This window comes from Malaclemys terrapin, chromosome 10 (genome assembly GCF_027887155.1).
Source record: "Malaclemys terrapin pileata isolate rMalTer1 chromosome 10, rMalTer1.hap1, whole genome shotgun sequence".
NCBI classification, from domain to species: Eukaryota; Metazoa; Chordata; order Testudines; family Emydidae; genus Malaclemys; species Malaclemys terrapin.
In genome coordinates, this window is record NC_071514.1 from 72,064,387 (window position 1) to 72,083,832 (window position 19,446).

Here is a 19,446-nt window from a genome sequence, read left to right on the forward strand (position 1 = left end):
ATGTTGGTTCATTGTTAATTTTTTAAATCAGTGTTACAGAGTTAATAAATGGAGGCATTTGTAGAAGGCAACTGGAAACTTGTTATGGTAAACAGAAAAATTTAAATCTTTGCACATACACACTATGTAAAGAAATGAAAATGTAGAAGAATGCAATTTAGTAAAGAGATAAATATCTGATTTCAGAATCAGAATACCATTTGCAACAGTGAATTTAACACAGAAGAAAAGACAATGCATCCAAATTCTGTTATAATAAGAATGGACAGGGTGATTGGACATGCATGCAGCTAAAATGCCTATAGCACTACCCAGAAACAAGGCAGGCAAACCCACACAATGATCTCTCACAAAGTTAAGTGCCAGATGGTCCAGTGTGCATGGTCATCTGTATTATTACTTTTAAAATAATAAATGGATCTTTATTTTAATATTCAATATATATGAGAGGGCACCATTTAACATCTCAAACAAAGTTATGTTTTGCATTAATTCTTTTATTTTAGCTGCTAGGAAGGTCAAGTTAGTTCTTGGGCTAGGTGCCAGATTGAGAGTCCTGGAGAAGAAAATCTTCTGATTCTCCAGAGAACAGGTATGACATGGGCTATGGCAGTGAGGGCTTCCCCACATTGCTCAATGAATATGTTCCTACCTTGATCTGGAGGTACTAACTGTGTAGGCGAGAGGATAGTTCACTCACTGTTCCCTTTCAGTCCTTGGTCTTGGTGATGAGGGTGCTAATTGTTGTGATGTGGATACATGTCCGTTGGGAACTGGACTAAGACCAGCAAACCAGTTTCACATAGGATAATTTGTGGGTTACTATTAGTCTTGGCTGCATTAGGAACCAGTGCTATAGCAGGGAAAGACTATTTTCCGTTACCTGGCCCCTGAACCACTTGGTCTTTCAATAATCTTTGTGGCCTGGAGCCCCGTGCATTAGGGATAGTGTAAGCATAGCAAAGTATGTACAGTCTACTCAGTGTACCCCAACTGATGGTAAATAAGGGTTCCCACCCTTCCCCCCCAAAAGGGTCCTGGTCCGCGCCTAGGGCTCCTAGGCAACAGGGTAATACAAATCATCATCATTATCCAGAGACTCAGAATCAGTTTGTGACAGCGAAGTTGCATGTTTCCATTTGCATGGACACCATTTCCAAAAGCTTGTTACCTAACTTACCTATCAAGCAGAGCCCTGTGGTAGCTAAGATGTCCACCTAGTTATGATGCAAGCTAACCCTCCTCCTAGGAGACTGACCGCATCAGAGGTCTGAGGAAAGGGAAGCACCTGCCGCCTCATACTTGCAGCAACGGTCTCCCTCTGATCCGTGCACCGTGCCATGCCCTGCCTGGAGCATCTCTGACTGGAATGCGATCAGCAAGTGCTGTGAAGGGCTTCCATACTGGGGGATTGTGTGAATGCCGAAGATCCTGAAGGGATATTGGAGTAACCATTGGGACAGTCCAACTTTCTAATGCTAGCAACAGGTTTAGGCTCTTTTTACACATTTTTATTGCTCATATTGTTCTAGGGAAGTGTTATAGGACTGATACGTTCTCATTTTTATTTGGGAGCCTAATTACATCAATATGCCTCTCTTTACTTTGCCATAGCTTTAAAAAGAATAAATAAAAATATTACATAATTTCAAAGAAAGATGCATATTTCCTTTTTACTAAACTGGGTTAATCCTTTAGCTGGAATATTGTTTAGAATGTATACCACAGAGAGTAAAATTAAAAGAACTGCCTAATACAAGGGAAGTAAGACTGACTGTGCACATATCAAGTTTGGAGGGTATTATTTTATTTTATTTATTATACTGTAGAGAAGTCTAAACTAAAATCATTGGTCCAAACACTCCTGAATCTCAGAGAAGTTATGATCTCAATCTGAACTTTGCATCTCAGATCCATCTTTAATTTATAGCTGAAACTTTAGGATAAATATTGTCTTTTGACTTTGTCTTTTATTTTCTTTTGCAATCCAAATATCTTCTGACTCTAATAAACAGCAGAAGAAATGCCCAAAAATCTGAAGATATGTTTTTTATTGATATTAATGAATCATGCAGGGACTGCAAGTGGTCAGAAGTCTGATAAAGGTAAGATCAGAAATCTTGTGTCGGGGAAAGAATGTTTTGTGTATTGAAAATGCTATATGTAGTAAAATAGATTCAGTACAACTGAGAAATATGGGATCCATTTCTCTGCTGGAGAATTTGGCTAACATTGTAAATAAAAGTTTTGTTTAAAAGCAGTGACTTTTCATTAAGCAATTTTTATTAGCACTATACATCTGCTGCAGGTACATTTGGTTAAAGGTACTTTTCTTTAAATTAGCTTACTTATGATGCATTTATTTTATGTTTAGACGTTTTTTATTTGAAAAGGTTGTTGAATCTAATTTTAGTAATAGGATAATCTCTTACAGATTTGCCTCCATTATTAAAAAAAGCTGCGGTTAGTATTTTTATTTTATCCATCTTCCAAAATTCTGTAATATAATCTAAAAATGTTTGTGTTATTACACATATTTGTTGTTTATACCCTTTAGGAAGAAGTAATAGCTGGAAAATATCTGAATGGTAATGTATAAAACTGTCCCTACCTATGTGTTGAAAACATTTTCAAATATCATGCAACATATTAATTCTTTTTGTTTTATTTTCTTGTTTAGCTTTCCTTGATATACTCCATTTTCAGGGGTAATGTATGACATCCTGTAATGTAGATAGTATATGTGTATGCACTAGAATAGAACATTATGGATAAAAAGTATAATGGAAGGATATATATTTAGTGTTCACTAATATTAACCTATTATGTACAGTGTGTATATATACACTATTAGCTCTATGACCTGCATTATCACAGGCTTTGCATACAGAATTCTAAACCACCAAATCATTGTATAGTGGATTGGTGCAACTAGTTGTTATGATTCAGAACTACAATGAAAATTGTTAATTCCTCTTAACAAGTATAAAACCATTTCTCATGCCAAAACAGAAATATACATGGTATGAGGCTGGGAATAAATACATGCTACATTATTTCAAAACCTTTTTGATAGTTAACTTTGTTCATTTTTTCCCACTGTAATCATGGGTTTAAGTGTAAATCTGTTTTGGCAAAAAGATTAACTAAATCCTTGCATCACAGTCTTATTAGTAATAGTGCTTGTTTGTCGTATTTATTTTCTCTTGTAAGCAAAAGTAGTTTATTATTTTACCTGTATTTTGCTTTTTCCCCCCTGCTGTAGCACTAATGTATGGACAACAGATATGCCTAAAAAAATCATGGCATATTTCCATGCTCAGAATGTTATATTTACTATTAGCAGCCTACAGGTTAGTACCCTTTTAAGAGACAAAACTTTCTTACTAAAGAGAGAGGGAGAAAATATTCAGAAAACTAGTGTCTGTTGTCTAAGTTGTAGAGTTAAATTATAGAGTTGACCAATAAGTCTGTATAATACTGCAGATCAGTATTAAATTGAGGATAGAGTACTTTGCTTTATGGCCTTCAGAAGTTTGCAAAGGACTAAGACACAAATAATAAAGAAAAGGGCCCTTTTGCTCCTCTTTTGGAGGCAAGGCAGGGCCTGAATGTTTGCACTGTAGGCTTGCATGCGCTCTTTGGTATGGTAACTGCTAGCCAAGTAACTTAGCCACACCATGTTTCTCCATAAAACAGAGGATTTCCCTACCCATGCTTCAGGTCTAGCTGTGCTTTGCATTACTTCTAAGGAATGTGAGATACTAGATTTCCTACAAAACTCTCTCTCCTTTGAAGACTTCACTGAACTCTGTTTTATTAAACAAACAAACAAACAGAAAAACCCTTTTTTGTGGCAGCATAAGTAGTGCAGACAGTACACACCATTCGTTATCCACACACAGTCATTACAAATGATGGTGGCCAAGTTCAGACTTGGAGCAACGTTATCAGTGGAGCTGCACCCTTACACCAGATCTGAATTTTGTCTCCCTGAATAGTAAAAAACATCTAATGTCCAATTTGCATTCTTAATCGTCTCAAAAAGCCCATGGCCATTCAGAAGCACATGATTCAGTATCCCATGATTCCATTTCATCATCATAGCTCTTCCAAACTATAGGGATTCACATTAAGGTTTTGCTTTTAATTTTAGTTTTTGACGCTTTCATGGAGAGCTATGATATAAGTTTAAAGTAGCCTTAGATGACTGTGAATAGTCACAGACATAAGGGTTACTGATTTTAAGTAGAAATAAAAGGATATGAATTAAAGTAGAAATAAAAGTGACAAGGATTTAATGCATAAGGTAATCATCAGTGTAGGGAGCATTTAGAGATCCTGAGCTGATGTCAATAGAGCTATGTAGATTTACACCAGATGAAGTTCTGGTTAAAGTTGTACCTGTAGTTAGGCCTTCAGCTGATTATACTGGTATTTAATATTTAGGAATCTAATCTAGGAATTATTAGTGAATCAATTGGCTAACTGTAAAGCAGTTTGTACATACTGAGTATGAAGGATGCAGTGTTTTAAGGATTTATATTGCATACAGAGCCAGCTGTATTCCAGTAACAGGTACAGGAACAGTGGCTTAAGTAATATTCTGTCATAATATATCATTAGCAACTGAAAAGATTGTGCAATTTAAAAGACAGATAACCAGGTCACTCATATTGCTCTGTTTATAGTGAAGGCTTCTCCCCTCTGTTTCTAATGACTTTAAAATCCACTTATATCGATTAGCTTCATTAACACTTCTAAACAGTGTAGTCAGCCGTAGACTTCCTGGAACGGAAGGTATTTGCAATCTCTAGCATGGTAAAATGTGTTTTGTTTGCAATGTGGATTCTTTTTCACCCTAAGCAAAGACAACAACAAAAATTACAACTTCAAACTAGTTTTGAAATAGTCTTGTTGGAATTCAGTATAGTATTAATTTTTACTCCAGTCCAGGAAAGAGTAAAGGTGAGATAACAGTGCTAATCACACTTATAATGACGGGTTTCAGAGTGGTAGCCATGTTAGTCTGTATCAGCAAAAAGATTGAGGAGGACTTGTGGCACCTTAGAGACTAACAAATTTATTTGGGCATAAGCTTTCGTGGGCTAAAACCCACTTCATTGGATGCATGCAGTGGAAAATACAGTAGGAAAATATATATACACAGAGAACATGAAAAAATTGGTGTTGCCATACTAACTATAATGAGAGTAATCAATTAAGGTGGGCTATTATCAGCAGGAGAAAAAAAAAAGTTTGTAGTGATAAATGCCATCATGTGCCAGCAATGCCCCTCTGCCATGTACATTGGCCAAACTGGACAGTCTCTACACAAAAGAATAAATGGACACAAATCAGACGTCAAGAATTATAACAGTCAAAAACCAGTCGGAGAGCACTTCAGCCTCCCTGGTCACTCAATTACAGACCTCAAAGTCGCAATATTCCAACAAAAAAACTTCAAAACCAGACTCCATCAAGAAACTGCAGAATTGGAATTAATTTGCAAATTGGACACCATTAAATTAGGCTTGAATAAAGACTGGGAGTGGATGGGTCATTACACAAAGTGAAAACTATTTTCCCATGCTAATTCCCCCCCCACCCCCCATTGTTACTCACACCTTCTTGTCAACTGTTGGAAATGGGCCATCCTGGTTACCACTACAATTTTTTTTTCTCCTGCTGATAATAGCCTACCTTAATTGATTACTCTCATTATAGTTGGTATGGCAACACCCATTTTTTCATGTTTTCTGTGTATATATATCTTCCTACTGTATTTTCCACTACATGCATCTGATGAAGTGGGTTTTAGCCCACGAAAGCTTATGCTCAAACAAATTTGTTAATCTCTAAGGTGCCACAAGTACTCCTGTTCTTTTTGCTGATACAGACTGACACGGCTACCTCTCTGACACTTGAAACATTAATGGTTTCTCTTAATGTTATCTGTTCCCTCTGAGTTCCAAAACACATAGGACTTTGTTCACTGGTGGTGGGGTGTGATGTGGCTCATTGACTGAGGACCAGGCATGTACTTTCCTTCCCATTCAGTTGCATGTTTCTTTCGGCTTTGCATTATTATTATTAATAGTGCTTAGTATTCTTAATCTTCAAAGTGATTGAAGGGATTAATCATCGCAGCCCATTGTAAAGTAGAGAAGTATTATTATTCCCCCCCTTTTTTTTTTTTACAAATGGATAAACTGAGGCATAGATGTAAAATGACTTACCCATTGCCACAGAGGGAGTCATTGTCAGAGCCAGGATTAGAACTTGGGAGTTCCTATCCTTTCAGCCTGGAGCGTTTAAACAGGGAGTTTCCGGGAGTAAAAGATTAAGTGTGTGTGTGTATGTGTATATATATATATATATATTTTATTATTCCCCTCCTGTCTGCAGACGTCTATAAAAAACTACCTGGAGAACCTTTTATACCAGCCCAGACAGCTGCTGTCAGATTTTCAACAGCTTAATCATCAGCAGTTTCAAACTGCAGTGAAATATCTCTTCAGGAGCAAAAAGAACCGTTTTGTAAGTCACTTTGCACTCATTGTATGAAAAGTAAGAGCTGCCTTTTGATGTTTAAATAGAAAGAAGGCCAAACTGGGTTTTTTTTGTGAATGTTTCACCCTGTAACACAGCAGACATGGATTAGAGTCCCAGGTTTGGTGTTTTACATCCCTTGTTGATTGAGTGTGGGAATATGAGAACAGTGCACTAAGCAATTATGTGGGGGACAGAGCACTCTCTTCTACCAATATAGGACCTGATACTGTAATTTGATCTGTGCGTCGGACCCTTACACCCACATAGAGTCTTGTTGAAATCAGTGGGGTTTCACATGGGCGTTAGGGGTCCACCCACATGTATCATTTTTCAGGACTGGGGCCATTACATGGTGTTTATGAATAGGGAAGAGAGGGTCTGCTCTGATGGGAGGAAAGGCCTGCAACATAGGTGTCCTGGACATGGGAGAAAGCAAACCAGGAGAAATGGAGGATGCTCCCCTGGAGACATGTGATAAGTGCCCAAATAATACAAGACTTTATTGTATTGTAGAGTCTGTTTTACTCAGACAGTTGCGATTCATATCACATTGTCAGAGCACACAGGTAAGTTCCTAGAACGCTTTGGGAGCTATGTAAATAATACTGATCACAGCTGCAAATGGCATTTTCTCACATGGTATTTACAGGTACCTCCAGGACTGATCGTGATGCCAAATCACCATCCCTAGAACTAGCACTGAAACATCAGTCCTGAAAGTACTGTCTTTGAACCACAGACATTTAAGTTGGGAAATGACCTATTAGTTCTAGTCCATTCCTCTATCGGGTAAGAGTGTTCTTACAATGTGTTTTTAGTGTTTGTCCAGTCTTCTGAAGGATGTGTGTTCGGGTAGGCTTTGCAAGAAATACGGCATGTGGAAAAGGTCCATTCTCGGGGGGTAAGGTGATCATCTATCTACATACATACATACTTTATGCACAGGTTGCCACAAATCTTCACATTTTCCCATGTATCCAGGCAAATACTTCGTAATCTCCAGCCATTAGTAGCCCTTTTCTGCTTTTCACTTTGCTTGAGAGATTCAAGCTGATTTTTGGCCCACAGGAGAAAAGAATAATCTCCAGTAATGCAATCATCCACAGTATTTTATTGCTGCTCTGTTTCGAAATAATGGAATACAGTGTCAACATTGCTTTTTATCAGGCCTCAAATTTAAAAATATATTAAATTGATGAAAGTAAATATATTCTCTTAACTCTTGAATACCTGCAGGAATTGGGAAATATTGTTCTTGATCTGGACAGGATTAGGGAGAGAATTTTCCAAAGCCCAGGAGGAAACAGGACCTTGTTCCTTGTTACATTGGAGAAATGCTTTCCAGCTTTGAGTTCTATGGAATGTGTGGATATACTAAGCCAAGTTCTGCGGGTGTCGTCAGTGAGCTATCTCCAACCTGATGTCATTAGAAGCCTCCCTAAAGATCTTCCACAAGACACTTTCAGAAACTTGTAAGCCATTTATTTCCCAATGCAAACAATCATTTCTATTGTCTTCTGATTAAATATACTTTTTTTAAAAAAGAGTTTGATATAGTGGCTCTATATCTGGCATCAAGATACAACTTTCTATTTAGTTTTCATTCATTCTGATGCTATAAAAGCATGTTTGCTAATCTGTACCATTAAAAGAAATTCCACTTATCAATTAATTTGCATGTGCCATTTTATCATTTAGATCAGCTGTCCTCAAGGACCTCTACGACAAGACAACGGCAAATGCACAAAGAACTCTGTATGACTGGATGAAGCAGATTCTACAAAAATCCTATATCACCAATGGTATGTTGAACATTAAAAGAAAGACTTGCTTATCTATCTGGAAGCATGGCCAGGAAAGGGTTAATCTTTCCTAGTGAACTTTTTTCCTCATTATGAATAGTGCTGTGTTAAGGTTAGCCCTCTTAAATACTGTACATCTGTCCAGCATACAGTAAACATATGTCCTTTGCTAGAGTTTGATATTGCAGATACAATTATAAAATATGCTTATTCTTAAAGGTGAACTCCACCCTTGTACAGAGGGCCATACACAAGGACTGTGTGCCCCTTTGGTCCTGTTTCTAAGGCTTATAGGGGATTTAAGTTGTGTATTATCCTAGTACAGGCTCTCTGCACAGGGGTGAAGTTCACTGTGGTACCCTGTTTAGACTAGGAAAATAGGTGATCTTTGAAAATGTTAGCTACCATGTTTTTAAACACAACAGGAAGCTATAAGGGTTCTACCACTGGGGCACTGGCTAATTCTGAGAAATGACAAAATTAAAAGCAAAGTAAAATAAAGGTACCTCCTTCCCAAAAATACAATAATACCCTCCTCCTGCCTTTCACAGCTGTTTATCTACCCTGGCTGAGGTGCTTATTCCAGGGCGCGACAGTACAGCAAACATTCCACTAGGGGGCACCGGAGCAACAGAAACAAGGCACTTCATTAGCCACTTTAGCAGCCCTTTAGTTGTAATAGTAGCAATTTGCTCTTCCAGGGTTTGATCCTCTTCCCATTGAAATCAATGGCAAAATGCCCAATGACTTCAATGGAGCAGGATCAAGCTTCTGTGCGATCTTCCATCTAAAGATATTAGAGTAATCTGTAAACACTGATAATGAATGAGTCTCAGACACCCCTGAGAGGTAGGTAGATATTAAAACCAGGGGTGAAAAAAAGTTAAAGGACTTACCAGGGCAGCTGGGCTCCTGGGGAAGGCATGTGTGGGGGATGGCTCTGGGCCCCTGGAAGGGGCAGGGCCTCAGGTGGAAGGGATGGGGTTGGGGCCAGACTCCCCCAACCAGCCCTTCAGCGCTGCCCAGCCTGCGCCGCTCGGGGCTCTCGCCACTGCCATGGTAGCAGCAGTGGTGGCTGGGAGCCCCAGGGCCACCCAGAGGATTCAGGGGGCCTGGGGAAAAGTGGGGGAGCTGCGGCGCTTGTACTCACCCGGTGGCGGTCCGGGTCTTAGGTGGCATTTCGGCCGCAGGGGGCCCTTCAGTCACTCCGCGTCTTTGGCAGCACTGAAGGGCCCCCCGCCGCCAAAATGCCGCTGAAGACCCAGAGTGACTGAAGAGCCCCCCGCTGCTGAAATGCCGCCAAGGACCCGGACCGCCACCGGGCCGGGGCTTGCGGGCCCCCTGCGGTGCCTGGGGCAAATTTCCCCCCCCTCCTTTCCCCTGGGCGGCCCTGGGGAGCCCCAGGGCTCCAGCAGCGATTTAAAGGGCCCAGGGCTCCGGTACCAGCTTACTTTCACCTCTGATTAGCACCATTTTACAGACTGAGAAACAGAGGTGTATTACTTGCCCACAGCAAGTCTGAGCCAGAGTTGTAAAGAGTCTAGATCTTCTGACTTCCAGATTTGTGCATTAAGTACAAACACATCCTCCTTTAATTAACAAGTGCATATACAGCCAAGAAGTAACTGAGAGTTCCAGCACTGGCAAATGGTCTTGGTTGTCATGGTCTCTTGCTTGCTCCCAGGACCATTATGGATTAGGAACAGTATGAAGACAACATGAAGCACGGAGCTTTCACACCCCTCTGCAGCAACCCCTCCTTCCACTGCAGCTCAGCAATGCAAGAATCTTGAAACATACCATGTATCTGTGTTATGTAGTAGGCTGCCTTCCCAACATTTTTGCTAGTTTTTGTTACAGATATTTCCTCATTTGTATATTTGTATATTCCTGTGGAATGGCAGAGAGCTGTTTCATAGCAGCATGTCTTCCTGTCCAGTTGTGCCAAGGTCTTAGGATCAACATGAGGTGGCATGTTGTTTTAATGCCTCAAAAACATCTCTCTAGAGCTTTGTTTCTAAGTAACTCAGCTAATTCTCATTTCTTTCCTATTAAAAATACCAACGTCTCCAATGATGAAGAACTCTGGTGGCTTTTACAAAAACAGGTGCTGATGTGTTTTATATTTTCTGCCTGATTTTTAAAGAACCAAAAAAGGCTCCAGGGACCCTAGTCTCCAGTGTTGCCAAAAGCAAGTTTCCTCTTCTATTAAATGCTGCAGTCAGGATCTTTACATTGTGAAAATTCCACCCTCCCTCCCCCCACTCTTTCCTCTTCTCTCTCTCCCTTCCTGTCTCTTAATGTGTTTGGTGGTGGGAGATAGTATGGTCTAATGATGAAAGCAAGGACTTTTGGAGTCTATTCTGAACTCTGTTTCACCATATCAACCATTATAAGGCAGTCACTTAAGATCTGTGTTTTCAAAAATGCCCACTAATTTTGGATGCCTCAGTTTGAGAAACTTGTGACCTGATTTTTTTCAGAGATGTTGAAAACTCCCTGTAGTGTATTCATGACTATTAATAGAAATCACCTAGAGTTGTGGGTGATCAGTATCTCTGCAGATCAGGCTGCAGAGATGTCAAGCTGAGTACCCAAATATTGAGACACCCAAAATTCATAGCCACTTTTAGAAAATTTAAGCCTTAGCTGCTCTGTGCCTCAGTTTTTCCAATTGCTAAATGGGGATAATTATTTCCCAGGGCTGTTGTGATTGTTTATTTGTAAAACATTTTGAGATCCTTGGATTGTGCTATATAAATGCAAATGATTGTTCTTCTTATAATAAGGTACTGTATTTCTTCAGTTTTTATCCTAATTTATGGCTGTACTAAATATTTTTTACTTTCTCTGAGGTGAATATCAGTTCAGTTAACAATGAGAGTGTTCTGTATAATCATAGCATATAATCAGTCCTTCAAAGGGACCCTGTCCGGTTAATAATATACAAATATAAAGTGCTTTACCTATGTTACCAAATAACACATCTGATTATGAAAACTGCTACTTCATACTGCTTTTTACTTTTGCATTTTATTCAGTTTAGGCAGTACAGACAGACTAGTCATTTTCACTTTCTGATTCTCATTATTAGCACGAAGCTGCAATAGAAATGCACAAACCTCAGCGGAAAGTTTTAAAAGCAAACAAAGCTGATTTATTGACATTTAAAATATTAATGAATACATTAATGTTTGCAAAATGTTGGTTATAATTCATCTCCTCCCCACCATTTATGGATTTAAACTATCTGACATTGTCCATATTTAAGAGTAGGACCTAGTAGTGTTATGATTTTAGATATCCTTTGATTATCCAGCAATGCAGATATACAGAGTTTAATGTTTATTTGTAATCACAATGACATTCTTTACATTTGAATGAGTATTTTTGTACAAAACAGAGTTAAATGATTCAACCTCTTGGGTCAGTGCAGAAAATCTATGGATTTTGGGAAGATATATGGTCCATCTTCCATTAGAAGAAATTATGAAAATTAGTCTGAATGAAGTAAGTAGAAAAATGTGTTTGGATGTATCAGTTATCCAATGATGTGATAGAATGATCACAAGCACAAACTTAAAAATGAAAGATTGTGTATGTTTAAAATGACTTAGTTGCAAACTAAATCTAAATGTTCAGTTGATCATTTATTAATGATCCACTCCACTGCCTCTTTTAAAATTGAAAAATGTACAACATCCATAAGTGCTTAATTAGATGCGTATGCTTGTCATTGTCTCTTTCCCACAATCTATCTCCATCAAAACTTCCATAGGCTGCACTGGGAGCTCTTCAGATGAGGCAGGATCAGGTCCCATATTAGATTGCAAATTATTTAGGTATAATCAGGGCCGCCCACAGCGGGTTCGGGCCCCGATGAAAAAAAATTTTTGGGCCCCCCAGCAAGGGCAGACCAGCTAAACAGGGCCGACGAGAGGGGGGGGGAAGCTGGGCCCCAGGCCCCCTTCCGGACCGCCGGGCCCCGGTAATTTGTACCGGCTTTCTCCCCCCCCCCCCATCGGCCCTGGGTATGATACAGAACTACTGTATCTTTGCCTTTTTAAACTTTGTATTATCCAAATTGCTCTTTGTGCCATCTGTGTAATCTGAAAGGAGGCAGATGATAGTTTATAGTATCAAACATGTATTAATGTCTTCAGTTTGTATAGATTCCTGATAATATACTTTTGTTTGTACTAATTAGATGAGACTATTCATAAGCTATGACAATGCAACAAAGCAGCTGGATACAGTGTATGATATCACACCAGAACTCGCGCAAGCTTTTCTAGAAAGAATAAACTCATCAGGATTTGATCTGAGAAACACTTCAACTATCTACAGGCAAGCAAGACTTATTTTCATTTTTAGCTGTCTTTGAAAATGCTTTTCTGGAGCAAAGTGGAGGGAAGGGAAGGGAGAGACTGGATGCTGCATGGAATTGTTAGAACATCATAGTCTTTTACTTTTAAGTTGCTGGTTGAAAACTGCCACTGGTTAGTAATAACCAAGAGTTGTTGCCATCTGATGAATTTTTGAAAGTGCTTCTAAAATAACCTGATGGTCTCACACCAGCTTCCTTGAGCCCAAGAATCAGGGTTCCATTGTGCTGGGCATCATATAGACAAATAAGATAAGATATTCCCTGCCTGAGCGAGCTTGCAACCTATATGTCAGGCATAATTTCACAGGTGGATGAAACACTCAAAAAATGTGTGTGTGTGTGTGTGTGGGGGGGTAGTTTAGGGGGATGAAGTCACAATAAAACAAATTAGTCTTTAGCAGGAAAGAAGACTCAGCTAGCCACCTGCCTAACCATTGTGTGATGGTATTGATCTGTAGGCATTATGGCAGAATAGACTTTGAGGAAGGAATCACACATGCACTAGCCACCACCACCACAAGTGTCATTAATTGATACCCACATTACCAGTTGTAGCAGAGAGGCCAAGGAGGAAATAGGTAAAAAGAATGATCTAGCCTCCCCACTTAAGTGGGCTCTCAGAGGCATAGGCACCAGCTCTGTGGGTGCTCCAAAAAAATAGTGGGTGCTCAGCACCCACCGGCAGCCCCGTGGATCAGCTCCTCCCCCTCCTTCCCAGCACCTCCCGCCTGCCTCAGATCAGCTGTTTAGCAGCATGCAGGAGGCACTGGGGGGAGGGGGAGGAGCAAGGTTGGGGCGCACTTGGGGGAGGGGGCAGTGGAGAGGCGGGGTGAGAGCTTGGGGGAAGGGGTGGAGTGGGGGTTGAGTACCCCCCAACAACTCATAAAGACGGTGTCTATGCCCTGAGTATTGCATTGAGTCACATTTGCATGCATTGCTGACCTTCTTGTGACTGTTCTGTGGGTAAACAGAGGATCTCCATCTTCAGGGCTGTCAAACCAGCACTAAACTCACTTTAACAATAATAGCAATCAGAATGAACATGAACCTTTCTCGTGAATACTCAGTGTGAACCACCTGCAAGAACATTTTGTTCCTTTACATTTTGTCATATAACTGATCCTGTTTAGTCCCAAGACACCACTCTGGAGTTGTTTGCAGCCCCCAGAGGCAATTCCTTGGACTTTTCAAATTTATAAAGAATAGGCTTTATGACTCCAATTATTTTTTCATTACACCAGTGGAACTTTATTCACTTCAGTGGAGTTATTCCTGAATTACACTGATGGTAAGTGAGAGGAGAACCAGGCCCACCATGTATATTTCTGTGTCAAGAATGAGGGGGAAAAGAATCTCACAAATGGTTTTACTTACCCATGCAAGGTGCCAACTTCTTACAAACTGGAGGAATGTCACGCTCCAAAGTCCTTAATATATTCCATTTTACAATACCCTTATTATATTTTACACATTTTAACCCTATTAATGCTCTTTTAAGAAGTAATATTATTTATTGCTGCTGATCCCAAGGGAGATTAGGAGCCTTTGGTGGCAATGCCGTAGTGCATCAGATGGTAACTATTTGTTATAGAAGTGCGGTTATAGATACTTTGTTGTTTTGCCTGTTAGTCTGATGATGATGTGTGCCATGACTTCTGTTGGGCCACTAAAACAGTGGGTTGTTACATTGCTAAGCGATTTGCTGTTGAGGGACTAGAGGAAGTAAAAACCGTCTGAACCCATCTACACTACAGACTTGTACCAAGTTTGTGACTAGGCTGCAGCATAGCTAGCCGCTGGTTCAGTTCATGTCCATAAACCACATAGTTTAGACACCAATCCTGGTGGGCCCATGTTCTGCATATTGATCCTGTCTGTGAGCAGGGCTGTAGCATGAATGTCAAGCTGTAGCTGCACTCTCCTGTTGTTCCAGCCTTATGTAAATGGGATTGCTAACAGGTTGGAAGATTAAATATTGGGGCAAGGCCAATATTGTAGCCTTTTTTGCTCATTTGATGACTAATCATTGACCGTAAGTGCAGTAGAAGTAGAAAATGCTCATCAGAGAGTGCTGATATTTTACCATGACTAGGATATGACCATCAGGTCAAATGTGTCCATGTGGCTGATGCACAAAGGTTCTGTCAACCTGACAGCTGAAATCATGCATTCCACAAATGCCTCTGGAAATAGCTGTTCACAGCGTGTTTTCCTGACCAGTGTGGACAGATTTTTTCTTTCTGTGTTATGAAACTCTGCTATAGACTTAACCAGGAGGGTGCTGAGTGAAATAGTCTGTAGCGAAGCTTTGTAAAACAGCTAAGTTTTACAAGCTTGCGGTAACTGTGTTTGAACTTTGTGTTCTTAACATAGTTTTAGTTACTGGATCGACTAAGCCAGAAGGGTATTAGGCATGTAATCCTCAGCCATACAGACAGTTGTATGCCCTGCCCATGCTAGGAAACAAAGGCATGTTTAATAGAATATCATAGAATATCAGGATTGGAAGGGATCTCAGGAGGTCATCTAGTCCAACCCCCTGCTCACAACAGGACCAATCCCCAACTAAATCATCCCAGCCAGGGCTTTGTCAAGCCTGACCTTAAAAACCTCTAAGGAAGGAGATTCCACCACCTCCCTAGGTAACCCATTCCAGTGCTTCACCACCCTCCTACTGAAAAAGTTTTTCCTAATATCCAACCTAAACCTCCCCCACTGCAACTTGAGACCATTACTCTTTGTTCTGTCATCTGGTACCACTGAGAACATTCTAGATCCATCCTCTTTGGAACCCCCTTTCAGGTAGTTGAAAGAAGCTATCGAATCCCCTCTCATTCTTCTCTTCTGCAGACTAAACAATCCCAGTTCCCTCAGCCTCTCCTCATAAGTCATGTGCTCCAGCCCCCTAATCAAACATAACTTCTGCCTCCCCCTGCCTCTGAAAATGGTTGTCTTGTGAGGGTAAATAGTACAACAGAGCATTGCAAATGGCTATAGTCATTCTGTTGGGTATCAGTTGGATTTTCTTACAACTGCTGTTGAACAAATCTACGTCCAGTGGGGCAGCCACATAACTCTGCCTGTGTGGTGGATAGGAAGCTATGCTAGATGTGAAACATGGTAGATTTTTATTTATTTAGATTTAAAATGATAAAATAAAACCTATCCAAGACTCTAGATCCCCAGCACATTAATTAATTATACAATACAGTGAAATCCCAGCAGTATTAAAATAATAATTCCAATTGGAACTCAGCCTGTCAGACACCTACAGAGCATCCTATCCATCCCCTTCAACCTTTCTAAAGTGGGGATTATACCCAAAATCCTTCCAAAGGGAGCAAATTCCAAAAGTGGACTCCTTCAACTGAGAGAATCCTGCCACAACATATTGAGTCATTAACCTAAGTTCTGACAGCAAACGCTTCCCAACTGATTTTAACAGGGTACAAGAGAGTGTAGGTCTCAGACCATTCAGGGCTATACAGATCGTAATTCAAGGTGTTTGTGACAACTAGAAGTGATCAGGAAGCTAGTTAAAGACTATGAGCACAGGAGCTGCATTCATGTATCTGCAGTTAGCTAACTCGTTTCTGGTCTCCCATACAGGTTAGGCTTGTTGGTTTGTTTTTATGATAATATGGAAGAAATGGATGCCATTGTGGCACGGGTTTTACTTCATCAAATGATGAAATGCAATCAACTGAGAGGCTTCCAGGCTGATGTTTATAAGGTGTGTATTTGTTCACTCTTGTGTGAACTGTCCTAGCTAATCTGTTTCTCACCCTCCCCTTTCTAGGATAAATTTCTTCTTTAGAATCCAACAAGAAAAGAGTGACAAATCACTGACCTGCAAGAAATACATAAAAAAAGTACTTGAATAAGTAATGTAAAAGATAAAAGCCCATTGACGCTTTTAACGGCATTTAGTCCTCTCAGCCTGTTTCCTCACTCTTCATATTTATTTGCAATTTGTGGGTCTACTTCAGGATTTTTGTGAAGTAGGTTCTTGCTAAATGCTTGCTTCTGGTGCGGATGGTTAGTCAGAAAACCCCTGATAATGTTTGGGTAACAACGGAAATTAGATGTTGGCAAACCTCCCTGCTCTTAAATACAACTTCATGCTCTGCATCTGCCTTTTCTTGATGTAGCTCAAAGCTCAACTCCTAGACATTGCAATGCAAAACCAGACCTTGAATGATACCCTTGGGTCTCTGTCAGATGCGGTGGTTGGATTGACTTCAAGTCAGCTGGACTCTTTGTCACCTGAAGCCGTGCATAATGCTATTTCAACATTAAACCAAGTCTCTGGATGGGCAAAAAGCCAAATTATGGTTTTATCCAGCAAATACCTCACCTCCGAAAAGGTACATTTTGGGATTTTTGTGATATAATTTTATCACATTTGATAAAAACAAAGTGCAGCAACCTTTTTTCAACTGCAACTGTTGATTTTGGAAAGTTTGGAATCCAGAGTTTTACTCTATAATTTATTCTGAGTACAAGATTTCTGTAATGCTGTCATTGACAGAGCTGGTCAGAAAATCCGGTTTAAACAATGTTTTAACACAAAATAGGAAAATATAGTGCCTAGGATATAACTTGACATAGGAAGAATGTGCATTTTTAGTACACCATTTTACTCTCAGTTCTGAGTTGCTGCCACAATTAGCTGAACTTTAAGAAATGTTAAAACTGTTACTGGAGGTTCTACATTCCAAAGGTGAATTTTAGACAAGAAACATATTGCACATCTAGTACTAATGGTTCTGAAATTTGACTTTAAAAATTTCTGCTCTACGTGGATTTGAAAACTTCCCCTTTTGTTTCCTCTGATCTCTGTATAGGTTTTATCATTTTATAACATTAGTCAAATGGGTGCTTTGGTGACTGGAATTAGTACTCAATCATTCTACAACATGGACCCAAAGGAGCTCTCTCAAGTTATTAGAGGCACCGTATCCCAGTATGCCTCTGATTTATCACCTGCACAGCAACAAGGTATCCTCACTAAGGTAATAATAAATTCTTAATCCCCCTCTCCATCTGCACCAAAGTACAATGACCTTATATGCAGAACATGATTTTTTTTAAATACTGTCAATTACAGGTGGATTTTGGCTGAATTGTTCACTGAAATAATTACTTCCTATTTGTATTCTGTTTTCCTCTCAAACGCCAGATACACTTAAAAAGTTATGTACTTTACCCTCTGTCATTCAGTAACATGTTAATTCTGAGTAATGAAGTAACTCTTTACCTGCAGTCTCTTAAGGAATATTACATTGAATTGAAAGAATTTAGTCAAATCCTATTAATCTGGAAATAAACTCTAAGTCCCATGTACTGTCTTTTTTCCTCTTTATTAGATGTTTGCATCTAGAGATCTTTCCTCAGCAGTCACAGATATACAAGGAGCTTTTTTTAAAGAAGTATGTCTTTCTGATTTATGGAAGAAAACTGGTTTTAACTCTTCAATAGTAAAAGAAAAAGAATTACGAAAGAGCCAGGTAATGAGTAGTTATAGTATTTCCATTTCCACTGTGACTACTGCCTTTATAAATACAAAAAATAGATTTCCTCTGAAGCACAGTAAAACACTTCAAGACAATTTTTTTAATTTTTAAAGGGGTTCTCTCTTGATTAGGATCCCAGGCCACATTTCTCCAATAGAAAAAAAGTCATCATTACTATTGTTTTCCCTTCCTACTCCATTTTCAGAGGTGTGTTCTGTTGCTTACTGGACAATGGGAAGAGTAGAGATAGAGACGCATAAATTCAGAATGAGATTGGAGAATATGGGTAGAAGGAAGGAATCAATCCAAATATGCTTTGATGAACCCTCAACCAAAGGTCTCACTGACCTGGTCAGCATTATAAGGAATTTTTATATAAGAATAAACTGTTCTTTAATATACTAGGCACAAAGCTTGTCAAGATTCTGCCACATATTTCTTCTTCCTGTATTTTGTGTAATTGCCACTTGCATTTGAAACTAATCCTGTAGTCTATACATAGAGGTATCATGATCATTGTCTAACCTGCATGCCATCACTTAAGTAAGTGATAATGATTATTCCTGTAAATAGGGGTTGCAGGGCTTGGGCCTCACAATCATGTTTAATGCTTTTAAAATTCATACGAAAGATACTACAGTATTTCCTTGAGCTATCATACAAATTACCCAGGATGCACTGTCATGTATTTTTAATTTCAGGCCTTGTTTCTCTATGAATTATTGTCTAAGAAAACAACAGCTCCCGCTGACCTCTTAAGGTATGGGTACTAGACTCACTGTTTCACACCCAGGAGAAATGCGTTTGAAGCCTCATTTTGTTATCAGAGTGGCAATGAAACAAACAGTCTTCTATAACTCTCAAAATATTTTACATTTATATAGCACCTTTCATCTCATGGGACCTCAAGCCCCTTCATCTTTCTCATAAAGAGGAGCCCTTAAGCCCAAAACATATAAGACCCCCAAAGTTCTTGATCAACATTTTTCAGTTTAGGCTCAGCTCTGCTTTCCGATGGCTTTAATGATTCATTATCAGAGAAGGCCACGAAGAGTCGGGGAGGGGAGGTGAAATGAAGAGGAGGGCACAAAGGTGGGGAGGAATGAAGAGGTGTCCACAAGGGGTTCTTTCTTGGGATCTGGTCTGTAGAATGAAAGAGATGAAGATTCTCTGCCCTGGATCATGC

At 39.6% G+C, this 19,446-nt stretch overlaps 1 protein-coding gene across 2 annotated transcripts in view; it reads left to right on the forward strand.

Annotated features, from left to right (window-relative positions):
• OTOA (otoancorin) overlaps positions 1-19,446 on the forward strand; it is a 63,524-nt gene that overhangs the window by 1,675 nt on the left and 42,403 nt on the right. The window contains exons 2-16 of one of the 2 annotated variants that reach the window (XM_054042150.1): positions 2,016-2,105; positions 2,435-2,463; positions 2,558-2,588; positions 2,681-2,708; positions 3,266-3,353; positions 6,409-6,540; positions 7,792-8,027; positions 8,254-8,357; positions 11,761-11,867; positions 12,565-12,704; positions 16,354-16,477; positions 16,896-17,111; positions 17,592-17,759; positions 18,114-18,254; positions 18,962-19,020. In XM_054042150.1, coding sequence (XP_053898125.1) covers positions 2,024-2,105; positions 2,435-2,463; positions 2,558-2,588; positions 2,681-2,708; positions 3,266-3,353; positions 6,409-6,540; positions 7,792-8,027; positions 8,254-8,357; positions 11,761-11,867; positions 12,565-12,704; positions 16,354-16,477; positions 16,896-17,111; positions 17,592-17,759; positions 18,114-18,254; positions 18,962-19,020 — 1,685 coding nt within the window. In that variant the 5' untranslated portion in view covers positions 2,016-2,023. Of the gene's footprint in view, positions 1-2,015; positions 2,106-2,434; positions 2,464-2,557; positions 2,589-2,680; positions 2,709-3,265; positions 3,354-6,408; positions 6,541-7,791; positions 8,028-8,253; positions 8,358-11,760; positions 11,868-12,564; positions 12,705-16,353; positions 16,478-16,895; positions 17,112-17,591; positions 17,760-18,113; positions 18,255-18,961; positions 19,021-19,446 lie in introns of those variants that run through there. The other variant, XM_054042151.1, reaches the window with a different exon arrangement.